At 39.4% G+C, this 13,586-nt stretch overlaps 1 protein-coding gene across 2 annotated transcripts in view; it reads right to left on the minus strand.

The window, feature by feature from the left end:
• The window catches only part of pcdh11 (protocadherin 11), a 126,725-nt gene that overhangs the window by 38,042 nt on the left and 75,097 nt on the right, over positions 1 to 13,586 (minus strand). For both annotated transcript variants that reach the window (XM_079352303.1, XM_079352304.1), the window contains exons 5-6: positions 11,903 to 11,938; positions 6,263 to 6,461 (exon numbers count right to left, since the gene is read on the minus strand). In XM_079352303.1, the coding sequence (XP_079208429.1) occupies positions 6,263 to 6,461; positions 11,903 to 11,938 (235 nt within the window). The remainder of the gene's footprint in view (positions 1 to 6,262; positions 6,462 to 11,902; positions 11,939 to 13,586) is intronic.

Consider the following 13,586-nt stretch of genomic DNA (forward strand, 5'->3'; position numbering starts at 1 on the left):
TTTCTGATTTAATAAGTCTCATCCGTCCTTGTCTGTTGGAATTAGTTTGTAAGCCACCTCCAATGTCATGAAAGCTGTAAATACTGAATACACCAATATTCCAAACATTTAAATATCTTTTTCTTTTCTTTTTTTGGCTTATCCTGTTGAGCTCTGAATGATCTCACATCTCATCTTCTCTGAAGCCTTTGGCATAGTAACAAAGGATGGTCCTAATACTCTGCAAAAGGAGGTTTCTAACATGACACTTTTCAGTCGTTTGAAGGAGGGTGGAGAGAGATTTCTGCGAGCTGAGTTGACTCCTGCAGATCAATAGCTCGTCTCTCTCTGAGACGACTGGTGTGGCATTTGAACCAGATAAAACAAGGGCTCCCCTCCAACTCACCTCAGAGAACTGAGCACTCCCACCAAATCCCAATCGGTAAAGAAGGATACAGACGAGTCTATCTAAATCCCCTTCTGACTCAGCTATAGACCCCCAGCAGGAGAAAAAAAAAAAAAAAAAGCGGAGATAGGAAGAAAAACACAAAATCTAAAATCATCTTAAAAGGAAAGGTCCAATCTATGTAGGTTAATACTCAATGTTGCTTCATTTAGCTCTGTTGCAGGCCCACTGGGGCAGCTGTAAAAGTTCTGGGAGCCAGAAGGCACAAAGGCTTTTATTTATTTATATGAGGGAGAATATATAGCAAGGAGCCAACTGGTGCAAATGATGTGGAAAAAAAGGGGAAATTTGAAGAAGTTGTCTCGTAGATTGTGGGATAACTGCAAAAAAAAAAAAGAATGGACGGCATGAATTAAATATACACCAGGCAGCTAGAATATCTTGATATCGTGACAATATGTGAGGTCATGACGTGAAACGAATGTGAAACGCTCTTTCCTCATCTTTGGACAACCATTGAACACTGTATCCTTAAGCGAGGCACTTCATTCTTAATTACTGTAGTGAGGCTGCTCATTTGTCAGTGCTCAATGACCAGACAAAATGGCTCAAGTAAAAGGTTGCCCCTGTAGACCCTAAGTGTGTTAATGTAGACAAGGGCATTTCTATTAAAAGGGATGCCTGCTCAGCTAACTCGACAGGAAAAAGAGAGAGAGAGAGAAAAAAAATCAGGCCCAACAGTCTTATAACAGTTCATCTTCCTAACCTGTGGTCAGCCAATTATGATGATCTCGTGACAACGTTAGACTTTTAACTTTCCGAACAAGGGTCCCCTTCTCCTCTTGCATGTCAGCTTAGTCTTTCCCCCTGGTCGCTGATGACATTGTAACACTAATTACAGCTAATTGTTCTATGCTGAATAGATTTAGTCACATTGCAAATGATATGCCATTGGTCAGTGTCACAATGTTTCCACAGAAAACTCAATGGGGAATGGAAATTTGCACAAATGAATGTAATTAAGAAGCACATTCATTACTTCTAATTGCATATGAGAACCCTCAAAGTGAAACTGAGATTGGACTCATATGAATAATTAATGCAGCTAACTGTACTGAACACTATGGCGTTTGTACCATCACATAATGATGTGCTAAACGTGTTGGTACGAATGACAAAATGTGTTGTAACAATCTTGCACCAAGGCTTAGTCATAGAGCTCCAATCACAATTCCAATCCCAACTTTTTTTTTCCATCTTCTGCTTCCTCATGAAATCCCTTCATTCATGGGCAGATTGTGTCTAGACAGTTGAATTCCAGGCTTGGTGCTAGCTTGGCATCGGCCCCTAGAAGTACAGAGTAGGGTTTAAGGTTTCAAAAAAAAAAAAAAAAAAAAGTGGTCACAACGTGTTTGGCACGCAGAATCAAGTCAAGTGGCCCTTTCCAAAGACGAGTTGTTAATCAGTCAACTGGAAACTACCCTGAAGGCTGTTATGAAAACGTAGACGTACAGAAATGAAAGAGTAGAGAACGTAACCCAAGCAAAGCATGGTCTCAGCGAGCCTTTAATCAGATTATTTGTCTACTGGCATCAGGAATTATCTAATGTGCTATAAAAGTCTTGGACACGACGTTGCAGAAAATGATAAAAATGTACATCAAACAAAAATCATTGATTGAATTCTGTTATTTGATGAAGTAATTCCTTTTTGTGAAAAGTCTGCAGTTTTGTAATACCTTGAGCAGAACATTTAAAACTATAATCTTATTATACTTGCAGTGTTTAAAAAGGATTGGCTTATCTTAATAGCAGATTTAGATCTTAGACAGACAAGGTGTAAGCTGGTCATTTGAAAGCCATATGCCACAGATTAAGATACGGCACTATACTGTACAGCTTTTCCCTGCTTCTTCTCCCGGAGCCTAATGCACTACATCAAAACTGCCTTTAGTGAGCTGCTTGTCAGTGGGCAAAAGCGCAAGCCCTTAAATCCCTCTACTCCCCCAACAGGAGAAAGAAATAAGTATATTACAGAACGACAAGAGAACAAAAAATTGTGTTTTGTTTGAAAAATGTGAAGGATTTAGACGCAGGGATTTGCTCCCACTTTGCTGCACTTTGTCTGAGGGCTTAGCACCATTTGTTGTTCGTGACATGATGATTCTCATCATTCAGCCAAAAGCATTTCAGAACATTATTGAGCCAACGTCAACTCTACAGCACCGAATTATTAAGTAGGGAAGAGTAAAAAAAATACAGGATTGTATTGTTTGATGTCTTACAAGCACAGTCACATCTCTCAGAACAAGGCCAATGCTCGATGCTATTCAAAAAAAAAAAAAAAATACAAAACAACAAATGGGACACAAAGTCTGAGCCAAGATGGGTCAGAAACAACATTTTCATCAACTGGATGCTTTTAGTTGTGCGTGTAAGACAGTGCTCTTAGTGATTTCAGGACAAGTTTGATGCCTGGAAGGTGAACCTGTGTAAAACTGTGCTGAAAGCATGCAGCACTGAGTCACTAAAAAGAGAGGATTTCAGCTGCGGTAGCAGTAAACATCCTTCTTTTGCGAGGAAAGAGATGCATCGTATATCATTATGCATTCCTGTTTTTGATGTTTTGATGAAGTGTCGCTATATGGCCAAAAGGGACAGGTACGATTCATCACGCCTAATTGTTCCTGATGTGTCGTTCTGTTCTCGCTGGCTGTCAGATGTATGGGGGTTGGACCTAAAAACACACATGCTGATGATATTAATTTGTCGCTTTTATCTTTTTGTCGAGACACAGAGGGAATTATCAAAACCTCTGGAACAATGTGTGACAAAAGGAGGTGACAGCAGATGAGTGATGGCAGGGCGGTGAAGTAAGCCTGGCGGGGGGAAGCAGGAGCCCATAAAATGAACAGCCGCCTAACTCATAAATAATAGAAACATAAAATGTCATATGAACTTTATTTCAAGAGTGGGTGGTCTAATAAAGATGCAGGTTTAAAGAGGAGTCGAGGAAATTCATTGTCATAAGAAGGCCACATGGCTCGCCTTTGGCACAGACAATTATTCAGAGCAAGCTGACATTCAGGTCCAAGCTGTGGCACCTTTACGAAACAACGCGCCGTTTGACTCCTGAAATTCTCTTCCCACTGCAGCGCGAGTCTTTCAATCTCCAAGCTTTATTTTTTTTTTCTCTTCAACTTGGAGTCAATCCTTCTCCTCTCCCTTCTCTTTCCACTTTTTCCTTGTTCTCTCTGCTTTACAAATTGAGACGACATGATAAGAGACTTGCCACCGCCATGCCAGCCTGGTGCTCATTGATAAAACCATATCGAATCCATCTGAGGCCCCCCTCTGTCACCGGCGCACTCATCTCTGAGACGGTCAACATGCACAGGATCCATCTTTCTGTTTGAAGCCAGCAGCACAGAGTCAGAGTTTATCTATAAACTTCTAGGAAGAAGAAAATGGAGCCGGATGAGTCGGGCGACTTTCACTCTGTCTGCCTCCGATGTGAGATGTGCTCGCGTGTGCGTTCGTCGGTAACATCTAAATGCAAATGAAAGAACTTCGAGAAATATTCTGAAAACTGTAATTACTTAGACTTTACACACATTAAATATGGTGTTCATTCTTTGGCAGAGGCAAAAAAAAAAAAAACATCTTCTCGCTGGACAGTTCTACATATATTTCACACGAATCATAAGCTGTATATTTGACTTTTAATTAAACTGATGATTTTAGCCTTGGTGCTGACATAACTCTAAAATATAACCAAGTCCTGGCTGCTTTCACCCTTTTTTTACAGCAGCAAGACTGACATTGACTTTAATATCATTTGGTGCGATAAGGTTAGAGCAGAGCTTTACATGAGCTTTGTGGTCAAATAACTGAAATGGCTTTTTTATTATCCAACTACTCATATTAGACTCAGATATTACACTCTGAGTTATTCTCCTAACACTCTGGCTCTGCTGTGATTTTTAATGCAGCAATTTGTAAAAGTACACATGCATTTACTACATTAGCATGGCCCTGTATCTAAAACTAATGCACTTCAACAAATATTACCCCAGGGGGAAAGTGGGTAATAAGTTCAGTATTTGAGTAAGTTTATGAAGTATGAGATGTTTATGTCACTGAATATTAATGAAATGATGAGCAATTGCCTGTGTGTGTGAATGAATCACATAAATGAATCACAGCTGTCGCCGTGGTGAATACATTAAAAGGGACTATAGCTGGGAAAGAAGGACAGATTTCATCATTAGATGTATGTGTTTGTGTTTTTTACACATGTGGTGTGTTAATGTGTGTTTGTGTAAGTGTGATGGAACATAGAGGTCAGCTGGGTGTGTAAAAAAAAAAAAAAAAAAGGCTATCTGAGAAAAAAAAGGATTGCTGATGTAACTCAAAATATCTTGTTATCAAAAATAGAAAATGAGGAATGGGACGGGCTTTTGCATGTAAATGAACATGGAGCCATTGGTGGGATGTCACCCATCCTGTTCTGTGTCTAGCAAATGCATTCACGATCACACTCACAGTGACACCCTGGCCCCGGACCTGTCAGCTCAGCTGCGGGGAGGCAGAAGCACCAATGACTGTTGTCTCACTTACAGCTATGACACAATAGCTATACTGCACGTAGGTGTATGCAAAGGATTCTATTTCTTCCTGTCCCGTAAATTTCCCCTGCTGGATAGGGGGGAAAATACTTGTATTTGTTGACAACTCTGTGCAATGCAATGGCAAGGGAATTACACACACACACACACACACACACACAGGCCATGGAAAGAGTGAAGGTCTGCAGCGACCTGAACCTCGATCCAGCCTGCAATATACGAGGCAGGGTTACGTCCTGAAAAATAAAACCTGATTCAAGAGGGCGAGAATAGCCAGCTTCAAGTGTGCGTGTGTGTGTGTGTGTGTGTGTGTGTGTGGGGGGGGGGCGGTTTGTGACAAGGACACAGTGATAGGGGGCTCACAACAGCCTTGTTCATGTTAAGGTGGAACAAAATCATTTCACCAGCATCATCGGCATGCTGCTGATGCACCGGCATCGAATCTTCAGTACCAATGGAGGGAAAAAGAAATGTACCAGCGGTCCTCGGTGGTGTGTCTTAAGCACTCTTCTCTGCCCCCTCAGCCAGTTATTTGAGCAATGATTTGAAAAAAAAAAAGTCTGCTGTATATGTATGAGGACAGGGTTGTGCATCTCTGCGTTCAGTGGAGCTTTTTATGGACAACATCATTGGGCAGTAAGCCATGCAGTGACAGCTGTCTTGTGAATCATTTGAATAAATTCAGCAACAGAGTTTCAAACTTCAAAGGTAGAAAAAAAAAATAAAAATCCCATTTTGTCGAGCTTCTGGACAACATTTACAAAATTCTGCCTTACAAAATCCATTGTCAATAATGAATGCAGCTCCGCACAAGTGATGCCCTGAATATTATTTCGCACTCCTTAATCCAAATCCAATACGTTTTGGATGTCTAATAAGACTTAAATCTGATAAATGACAAAAGGACCAGAGGTTCTGTTCACTCCCAGCAGTGCCTGGGTGACTTCTTGTGTTGTTGTGCTTGTTTAAAGAATGACCTTATCAAAAATAGCACTTTTAGCAAACCAATTTGTATGTGTTGTTAGTTTGTAACCAGTTATTTGACATAAATGGTCTCTTGTTAAGTGTTTGCCAGGCTGTTTTGTTACTATGACAATCACAGCTGCAATCTCAGTACATTTTTTCACAGTCTGACAACGCAGATGGCCACTTGTAAAATTCAAAGACAGTCTAAGAAAACAAACGAAAAAAAATATGAAATAACAACTTTTGCTTGCTGCAGCAGAGAAAAAATTAAAATGAACACTCACTAGATTCAGGGTCTGAGTTTCCATCTCCCTCCGTGCGGCTGTTGGGTGACGTTTGCTCATAGTACTCGTCGTGGTGGAAGCTGAGGGGGAGAGGCTGAGTGTTGCTGGCCGTGCTGCTGGGCTCGGGGTCTCCAAGTCCGCTGTCACTGCAGCTCTCCTGGGAACCGTCGGGAAGATGGAAGGTTACACGACGCTGGGTCTGAAACACACAACAAAAAAGGGGGGATTGGTAAGAAACTCTCGCCCTATTTCAGAGGCCGTGAAAAAAAAAGATGTTTCTGAAAATCACGAAAGATGGATGAAATACTGGTAGAATTTTCTTCCAAGCATTTAGATACACTTAGGGTGTTTTTCTTATTTCATTGTGGAACAGAATCTTTAAATACAAAAAAAAAAAAAATGGAGCTCAATGGAATCTGAAGCTGCCTAAGGCATTGAAAAAACACATACAAATCTCAACTGATGATTCTTAATTGTCCAGATCTTCTGAATACCAAGAGAATTCAATGACACCAGCCTTTATATGGGCTCTTTCTTACAGTATAAAGCAGAGCACTTTCACAGTGAGGTCGGTACAGAAGAACAAGGACAAAACCCATTGTTGACGATTTTTCAAAAAAAAAAAAAAGTTATATTTCACTGCTCTGAGCAACACAATCTGAGCGCCTTTCACCTGCGCTGTATTGAGGTGAACACAGAAATCTAAAAGATGGATATCTCCAAACTGGAGCACAGAAAACCTCAACTCTATCTGTAGATTTATCACCACGGCTATGAGAGAAAATAAGCCTCTCTACTTTTTTGTTTGTCTTTATATTTTTGTAGATCTAATCTTTAATTTAAAGTTTGAAGGGTCAGAGCTTGAGAAGAGGTTTTCCTGTGTGTTAACAACTCTATGAAGCTTTTCACCAGGTTAGTCATACAACCTTACTTACCGTTTGGGTTAACCTTTATTGTATTGTATCATTAAAGCACTGACTAATTTGGGACTAACCAAAAATCTATGTATTTAAAGTCACCTCGTTACAAAGCCTCTCCTTCCAAGGATGGAAGCAATTAAGGATCTTTTATAGGTATTCTCTTTGCCCCTAAAGAGCGCCTTGGCACACCACCATGAACAAACAAAGATTATTAATATCGTCATCACTGGTGACAACGATGCTCGTTAATGGCTGAATGAGTACATCGAGACGGCATTTACGAGGGAAATCATCTCCTAATTGTACCAAGTGTTGTTGTTACAGGCCCAGCACTGCATCCATCATCTTTACCTGCTTTAACTTTAAAAAAAAGAAAAAAAGCCAACATTGTGTCCTATCACAGAGGGGGAGACTAATTGAAACAGTGACCTCATAACCCAAAAATGATTTCTGGTCTGATGAGTATTGTAAATTACTTTTCAGATACTTAAGCGACTGTAAGATCCATAACTGAGAGTTGGTCTGACATGAGATGTGTATGAGCAGGTTGAGAAATGTCCTAGTTTCCCCTCTCGCCCAATTTAGGAACAAAGAAGGTGGAAATGTGTGTGCGGGCTTGGACTTTGAGTTGTAAAGTCTTGGGGATCACAGGAATGTGTCAGAAAGGTTCAGGCCTCTCTGATTTCTCTAGTGGTCTACATAAGTTCATGTTGGGACCTTTCTTGGAGCTTAAAAACAGGGGGAAAAAAAGGTGTCTGCTTATATGTCCTTCAGAGAAAAAAAAAAAAACATATTCAGAACCATTCATTTTGTGAGGCATGCTGGGTAATCTGTGGATACCACTGATTCCCCCCCCCCATATTTTTCTTGCCAATAGACAAAAAGAGACTATGGCAACTGAGGAGACCCGACTGAAGCTTGAATTCATGTCTTCCCATGATTCCCTGAGTAACATCACATAGTATAGGGGCATAAAACGCATAAAAAATAATTACACCCTCAGCTTGGGTTATTGCTGTGAATTTTATTCTTCCCATTATTCAAACTGATAAGAGATTTTTATTTTTTTTCCAGAGCAAATACAACCCGAGCACAAATCACTATCTTGATCTCCTTCCCCACTAAAGCAATAAAAGCAATACGCTAGTCCTGAATTAAAAAAAACATCATTAGCACATGTTCCTTTAAGCTCAAGGATGAGGAGATGTCTCTGTGCGACCATATTGTCTCCTTCGCCACTAAAGTGCGCAGATTGCACTTATTTGTTCTTTGATAAGACTAAATAAGGCGTGGAAATAAGAGAGAGGAGAAATAAAGAACAGACAACCGAAAAAAGAAGAGCACAAGATGCTTCATTTAAAAAAAAAAAAAACTATCTGAGAGGGTTGTCGAACATAAATCCACAAAATTAGCGCCCTGAAAGCACAACCGAGTGCTTTTTTCAATGCTGTGATGTTAAAACAGCGAGCTAAATATTCTATTTACTCCATTCATCTAGATCCTGAGGCCACGCGTTGCTCCTTGTGTGAGTATGCTGGAAAGAAAATGAGCGGAAAAGAGTGGGGAAAAGGTGCATGCAGCCACAGAAACAAACACACACAACCTTCAATTCTTGTGCGAGATAAGTCCAAAACAAAAGATTTGTGGTGTTGCTCGATTGAGGAAAGGAAAGCTTTAGCTGCACTGCTTTAATTCTCAAAACCACAGGAAAATAGGCTAATACAATACAATGCTAGAAATCCTGTTTCTAATGGAAGTGTTGGGACATCTGCTGCTAAATGTTGAGGTATATTTCGTAAGTTCTGCATCCAAAAGTGTCTTTTATACCAGTCCTGATGCGGTTTTATTCATTTTCTAAGACACAGAGGAGACAAATACCTTGTTGGCAAAGTAGCATAGTTATGTGTGCCATGTTTGCCCACGCTTTCAAGTCGTCTTAATATCTACTTGTTCTCAAAAAGCTTTGGCAGCTGTTTCTCAAATTACTGGAGGGATGCGCGCAAAAAAACACACACAAAAAAAAAACAAAGTCCAGGTTCCAGCAAAAGAAAGAGCCCATTTACCCAAGGTTGGCAGCTCGACAAGAAAGCGTGCTTCCACTCCACATGACTCTAATTATTGGAAACTTGCTCCAACAATGGCATCCAGGATCTATTAGAACAAACAGCTGTCCGTGACAATTAGGGTGCTATCATTTTGCATAAAGGAGTGTCTTCATTTTTCGAAGGCTGTTTACTTAAACCAATTCAAGTTGGTGCCAGATGCTGAGGAAAGCGTACGTTGTTTACCACAATACTAATTACGATTAAATATCATTAATAGGTCTTAAATAAATTACGTTTTTGGCTCTCAATGGTAATGTGAATGAATATTAATGTTGGAAGACAAACATGACAAACAAAAGCAAACATTCGCGCAGGAGTCAAGGTGAGTGTTTTGCTAAGCATTATCACTTATTTAAAGAAGCTGCCAGAAATCCATAAAGCAAAGACAAGCTGCGGTAAGAGATATCAAGACCAAACAAAGCCCGTTCAGCCAGATAAAACACTGCCTTGAGAAGTATGTACACAGAGATAAAACGAACAGGAGTGACGCATGCCAAGTTCTGCCTTGTAACAAGCCGGCCAATCCTTAAAACCCTCCCTCTGGTAACCAAACAGACAATGGGCAGATTGGGCAGGATTCACGGGTTACAGGATTAGAAGTCCGTTATATTTAGATATAGAGGAGGGGAGTGCAAAGCGGCTGCCACCTTGTCCTTCTGCAGGCCACAGCTCTTTGAGTTTTATTATCACATGCACTTTCTTCCCCAGCTGCCGTTCTTTAGGTACAGCAGAGAAGTCAGCGCTGCACAGAGAAGGACTTGGCTGACAACCACCTCACTTTGAGTGATAAACAGGGACCACTTAGGAGTGAATCAGGGGAGATTGGCTCTGCCATTTCAGATAAGGATCAGCTTGCGGGCACACCTAGACCTGCATAAATCTGCTCAGAGGAGATGGTGGTTTGTCATTTTGCACATGATGTCTCATGTGGAAGGGGAAAAAAATAAATTGAAAAATAAGAACAACAACAGCAGCAATGGCAAGGTATGTAACCAGACAACTCTGCCCTCACATGTTCTTAAATTCTGCTTCATGTCGGGACCATGCAAAGTCCACAAAAATGCCATAAATGCTGTCTGTCTGCGGTCGTGCCCTTCTCTTCCTGAACATGCTGTTCCGGCGTTGACTATTATGTGTGAGGTGAGATGTCACTACATGTGAAATGATGAGTTAGCAAGAACATGCAAAAAAGGAGCTGATTGAGAAGTGTGAAGGGAGATTACTGGGTGATATTTGACAAATCAACTGCACTTTTTTTTTTTTTTTGCAATTTCCCCTGTTATTGAGTAATTTGCAGTAAAGACTGACCATACAACATGTACTGTGACATATATATGATTTTCCTGATGCCTGATGACACAGAATACTGATCCGATATTTTAGCACTTCGCAATAAGCTTGCTTGGATGTCCAGGAAATAGATATATTTGCATGTAATAATATTACACATTTCGCTAAAAAAAAAAAGAAATAATATTAAAAAGTGAGTGTAAGCCCACAGCACTTTACAGCAGCAACAGTTTCTGCTTAAACTGCAAAGTTTTACTGGCTTGTTATCATGCAAATTGCAAAAGGAACTCTGAGTACTTTCTCAATAACATGTTCAATAACAAAGGTTATTGAACACATGCCTGTTTACAGTCATGAACTGCAAAATCAAGGGTGAAACAAAAAAGAGAAAGTACAGTGGTCAGAGTCCACAACACAATTGTCTTCGGTGTTATTGGTGTCTTTAATAGGAAGTGTGAAATGCCCTTGAGCTTAAATATTTCACTTAAATTGGCAACAATACAGACCATTGAAGTAAAGGCTTTTTCATTTCACTCAGTAAACTTTACAGTACAGCTGCCTTCGCTGAAGAAAATAAATCATTTAAAAGGATGGGAAGAGGCTTAGAGCTGGATGTTAATGGAAAAATATTAAGTCTGAGAACACATTTGTGCTTTTCCAATAAAATCCTAAGTTTGAAGCCTAATAATAATAAAAAAAAAGAAAAAAAACTTCAGTCTGGAGTATTTTTTCATGTTCATTTTTTGCAGGAAGACATTTAAATGAACAGCTTCATCATTAACAAAGTGATTGGATTGATTCTAGATGTTCGATCTAAAATTCTCAATGTTTCTATTCTAAGTTTATTTTTAATACATCTAAGTCTGTGTAAGTCTGTGGGTGAGTTGAGATGAAGCTGTTGTAGAACACAATTGCTGTAAATGTAAATAAAAGTCCTTTAAATGTTCAATAATATCAGTTGTTGTTGCCATGGACACTGTGTTCCATGTTCCTATTCCTTTTGTTGAGTAATTACTTTAATCTTTGATGGAACTGCAGGAACGAGGTTAACAAAACAGGCACCTTTTCTTATCTTCTGTTATTCTTGAAAACGCTCTGAACATCTGACCCACAGAATCTTTCAACTCCAGTTCAAACTTTGTCATACAGATTTTTGCATGGCAACAAGAATTCATAAAGTTCTGGCAAGAAAATATTCTCTGGTGGGCTTGACTTGGAGATGTATTGTGGATGTGATTAAAGTAAAACAAAGTAAGAGAAGTGTCATGCCCTAATAAGGCTTATGGAGAAGCACATGCAAGAAGAACATTAAAAGAGTGACTTACATTCACAGAGGTTATCTTGCTAAGTTGACAGGCCTCCTGCAAAGACAGAAGAACATTGGTTTGACATCGTTTTTCCTACTGTAGCTCCTTAGATGATATACTGTGGAGATGATTATTTAAAGCCTCCAAAAAAAAAAAAAAAACAGTGAGAACTTTCTATTCTTCTCAAAGTCAGTCAGAGTTCACAATTGACAACCTCATAGATTTTTCATGGATTAAAGTCTTTTTTTTTTTTTTTTCCCCGAATCTGAATTGAATTTGGGAAACATATTGATTTCCTCCTCGGTTACAGAGTTTGAACAGCGCATTTCCGTGCTCAGTTGGCACAGCAACAAAAACAGTTTGCAAAATACACTCCCTTTCCCCAGAAATGTAAAGAATAGGGCAAACCTGACACCCAGACAAGACAAGACATACAACTGACACTTTGATGAAGATGTATTCTCCGCATGTCAGGGAGGAAAGTGAACAGAATATCAAATGATGCATCAAAAATTAACAATAAACAGCGACAAGCTTCTAAATTGGGAACAAAAGACACCCGCAAGCCTGCAAAATAGCATCCTCTCTCTGGGGACCGAGATAACTCACAGAGAGATAAGAGTATTTAATTTTTAATCACCAATTTTGTTTTCTTTGTACTGTGTATAATAATCTGAGTACATGACTTGATTTGCAAAGAAAATAGAAGAAATCTGGCGGTGAGGAGGCACTTAGACAGGGGGGAGAAGAAGAGAGGACTGCTGGGGTGGAACGGTAAAACAATGAACAGGAAACAAGTTCATGTCAACAGATTATCCTGCCATAATTGTTCACCAAGGGATGCTGCTACTGAGTGAGCGATAGAGCAACACAGCCAAAGCTATTCATCAAAAACAAAATGGAGCTTCATGGTGGACGACGAGACTGAATTAAAAAGTGAGGGCTCAAAACTTCTGAGAAATCACTGTCTCGAAAAGAAAAAAGTACCTATAGTGATTGATGTTTGTGTGGAGCGATCCATGTTCAAGACATTTTAATGAAATCATTCGTCATTTGGGTAACAGAAAGAATCCAGTTGATCAAAACTGAAACACTGCATACTGCCTAGATTCTAAATAAGACGAGTAAAGCACCAGCCGGCGTAGATGGTGGAGCATTGAGCAGCAAAAGAAACAGACACTTCTGCAAGAGTTGGTGGAGACCAAAACTGAGCCAATACTGTAAGATAATAAACACTACACAAAGGGTTGTCTATCAGATAGACTTTATAAATGATAACTTATTGTCTAAATTAGCTACTGTTTGTTGGCATGTTAACATTACACACACTGATATGTGGAGAAAATGATGTTGTTGATTTTGTTTGATGCTTCCTTTTATATGAGAAATTGAAAAAAAAAGGCAATTTAAACTAGGTACTATATGTAGTGAAACTGCTTCTACAATCCCCCTGCCAAAATCTAGTATAAACATTTTAAAATATTCCAACAAATATATCCAATATACCCTTCTAAATAATCATACTGTATTAATTCAAGGAATTTCAAACTATTCACAAACGCATTTGTTTTAAATAGATTATCATATACAGTATATACATGACACTGTCCAGATAGTTTCCATTTAATATAGACATACATAATTCATGACTACTCTGCATATGGACATGGAGGTCATGTGTAAATGGCTTTTTTTGTAACTT

Source organism: Symphodus melops (assembly GCF_947650265.1).
Source record: "Symphodus melops genome assembly, chromosome: 9".
Taxonomy (NCBI): domain Eukaryota; kingdom Metazoa; phylum Chordata; class Actinopteri; order Labriformes; family Labridae; genus Symphodus; species Symphodus melops.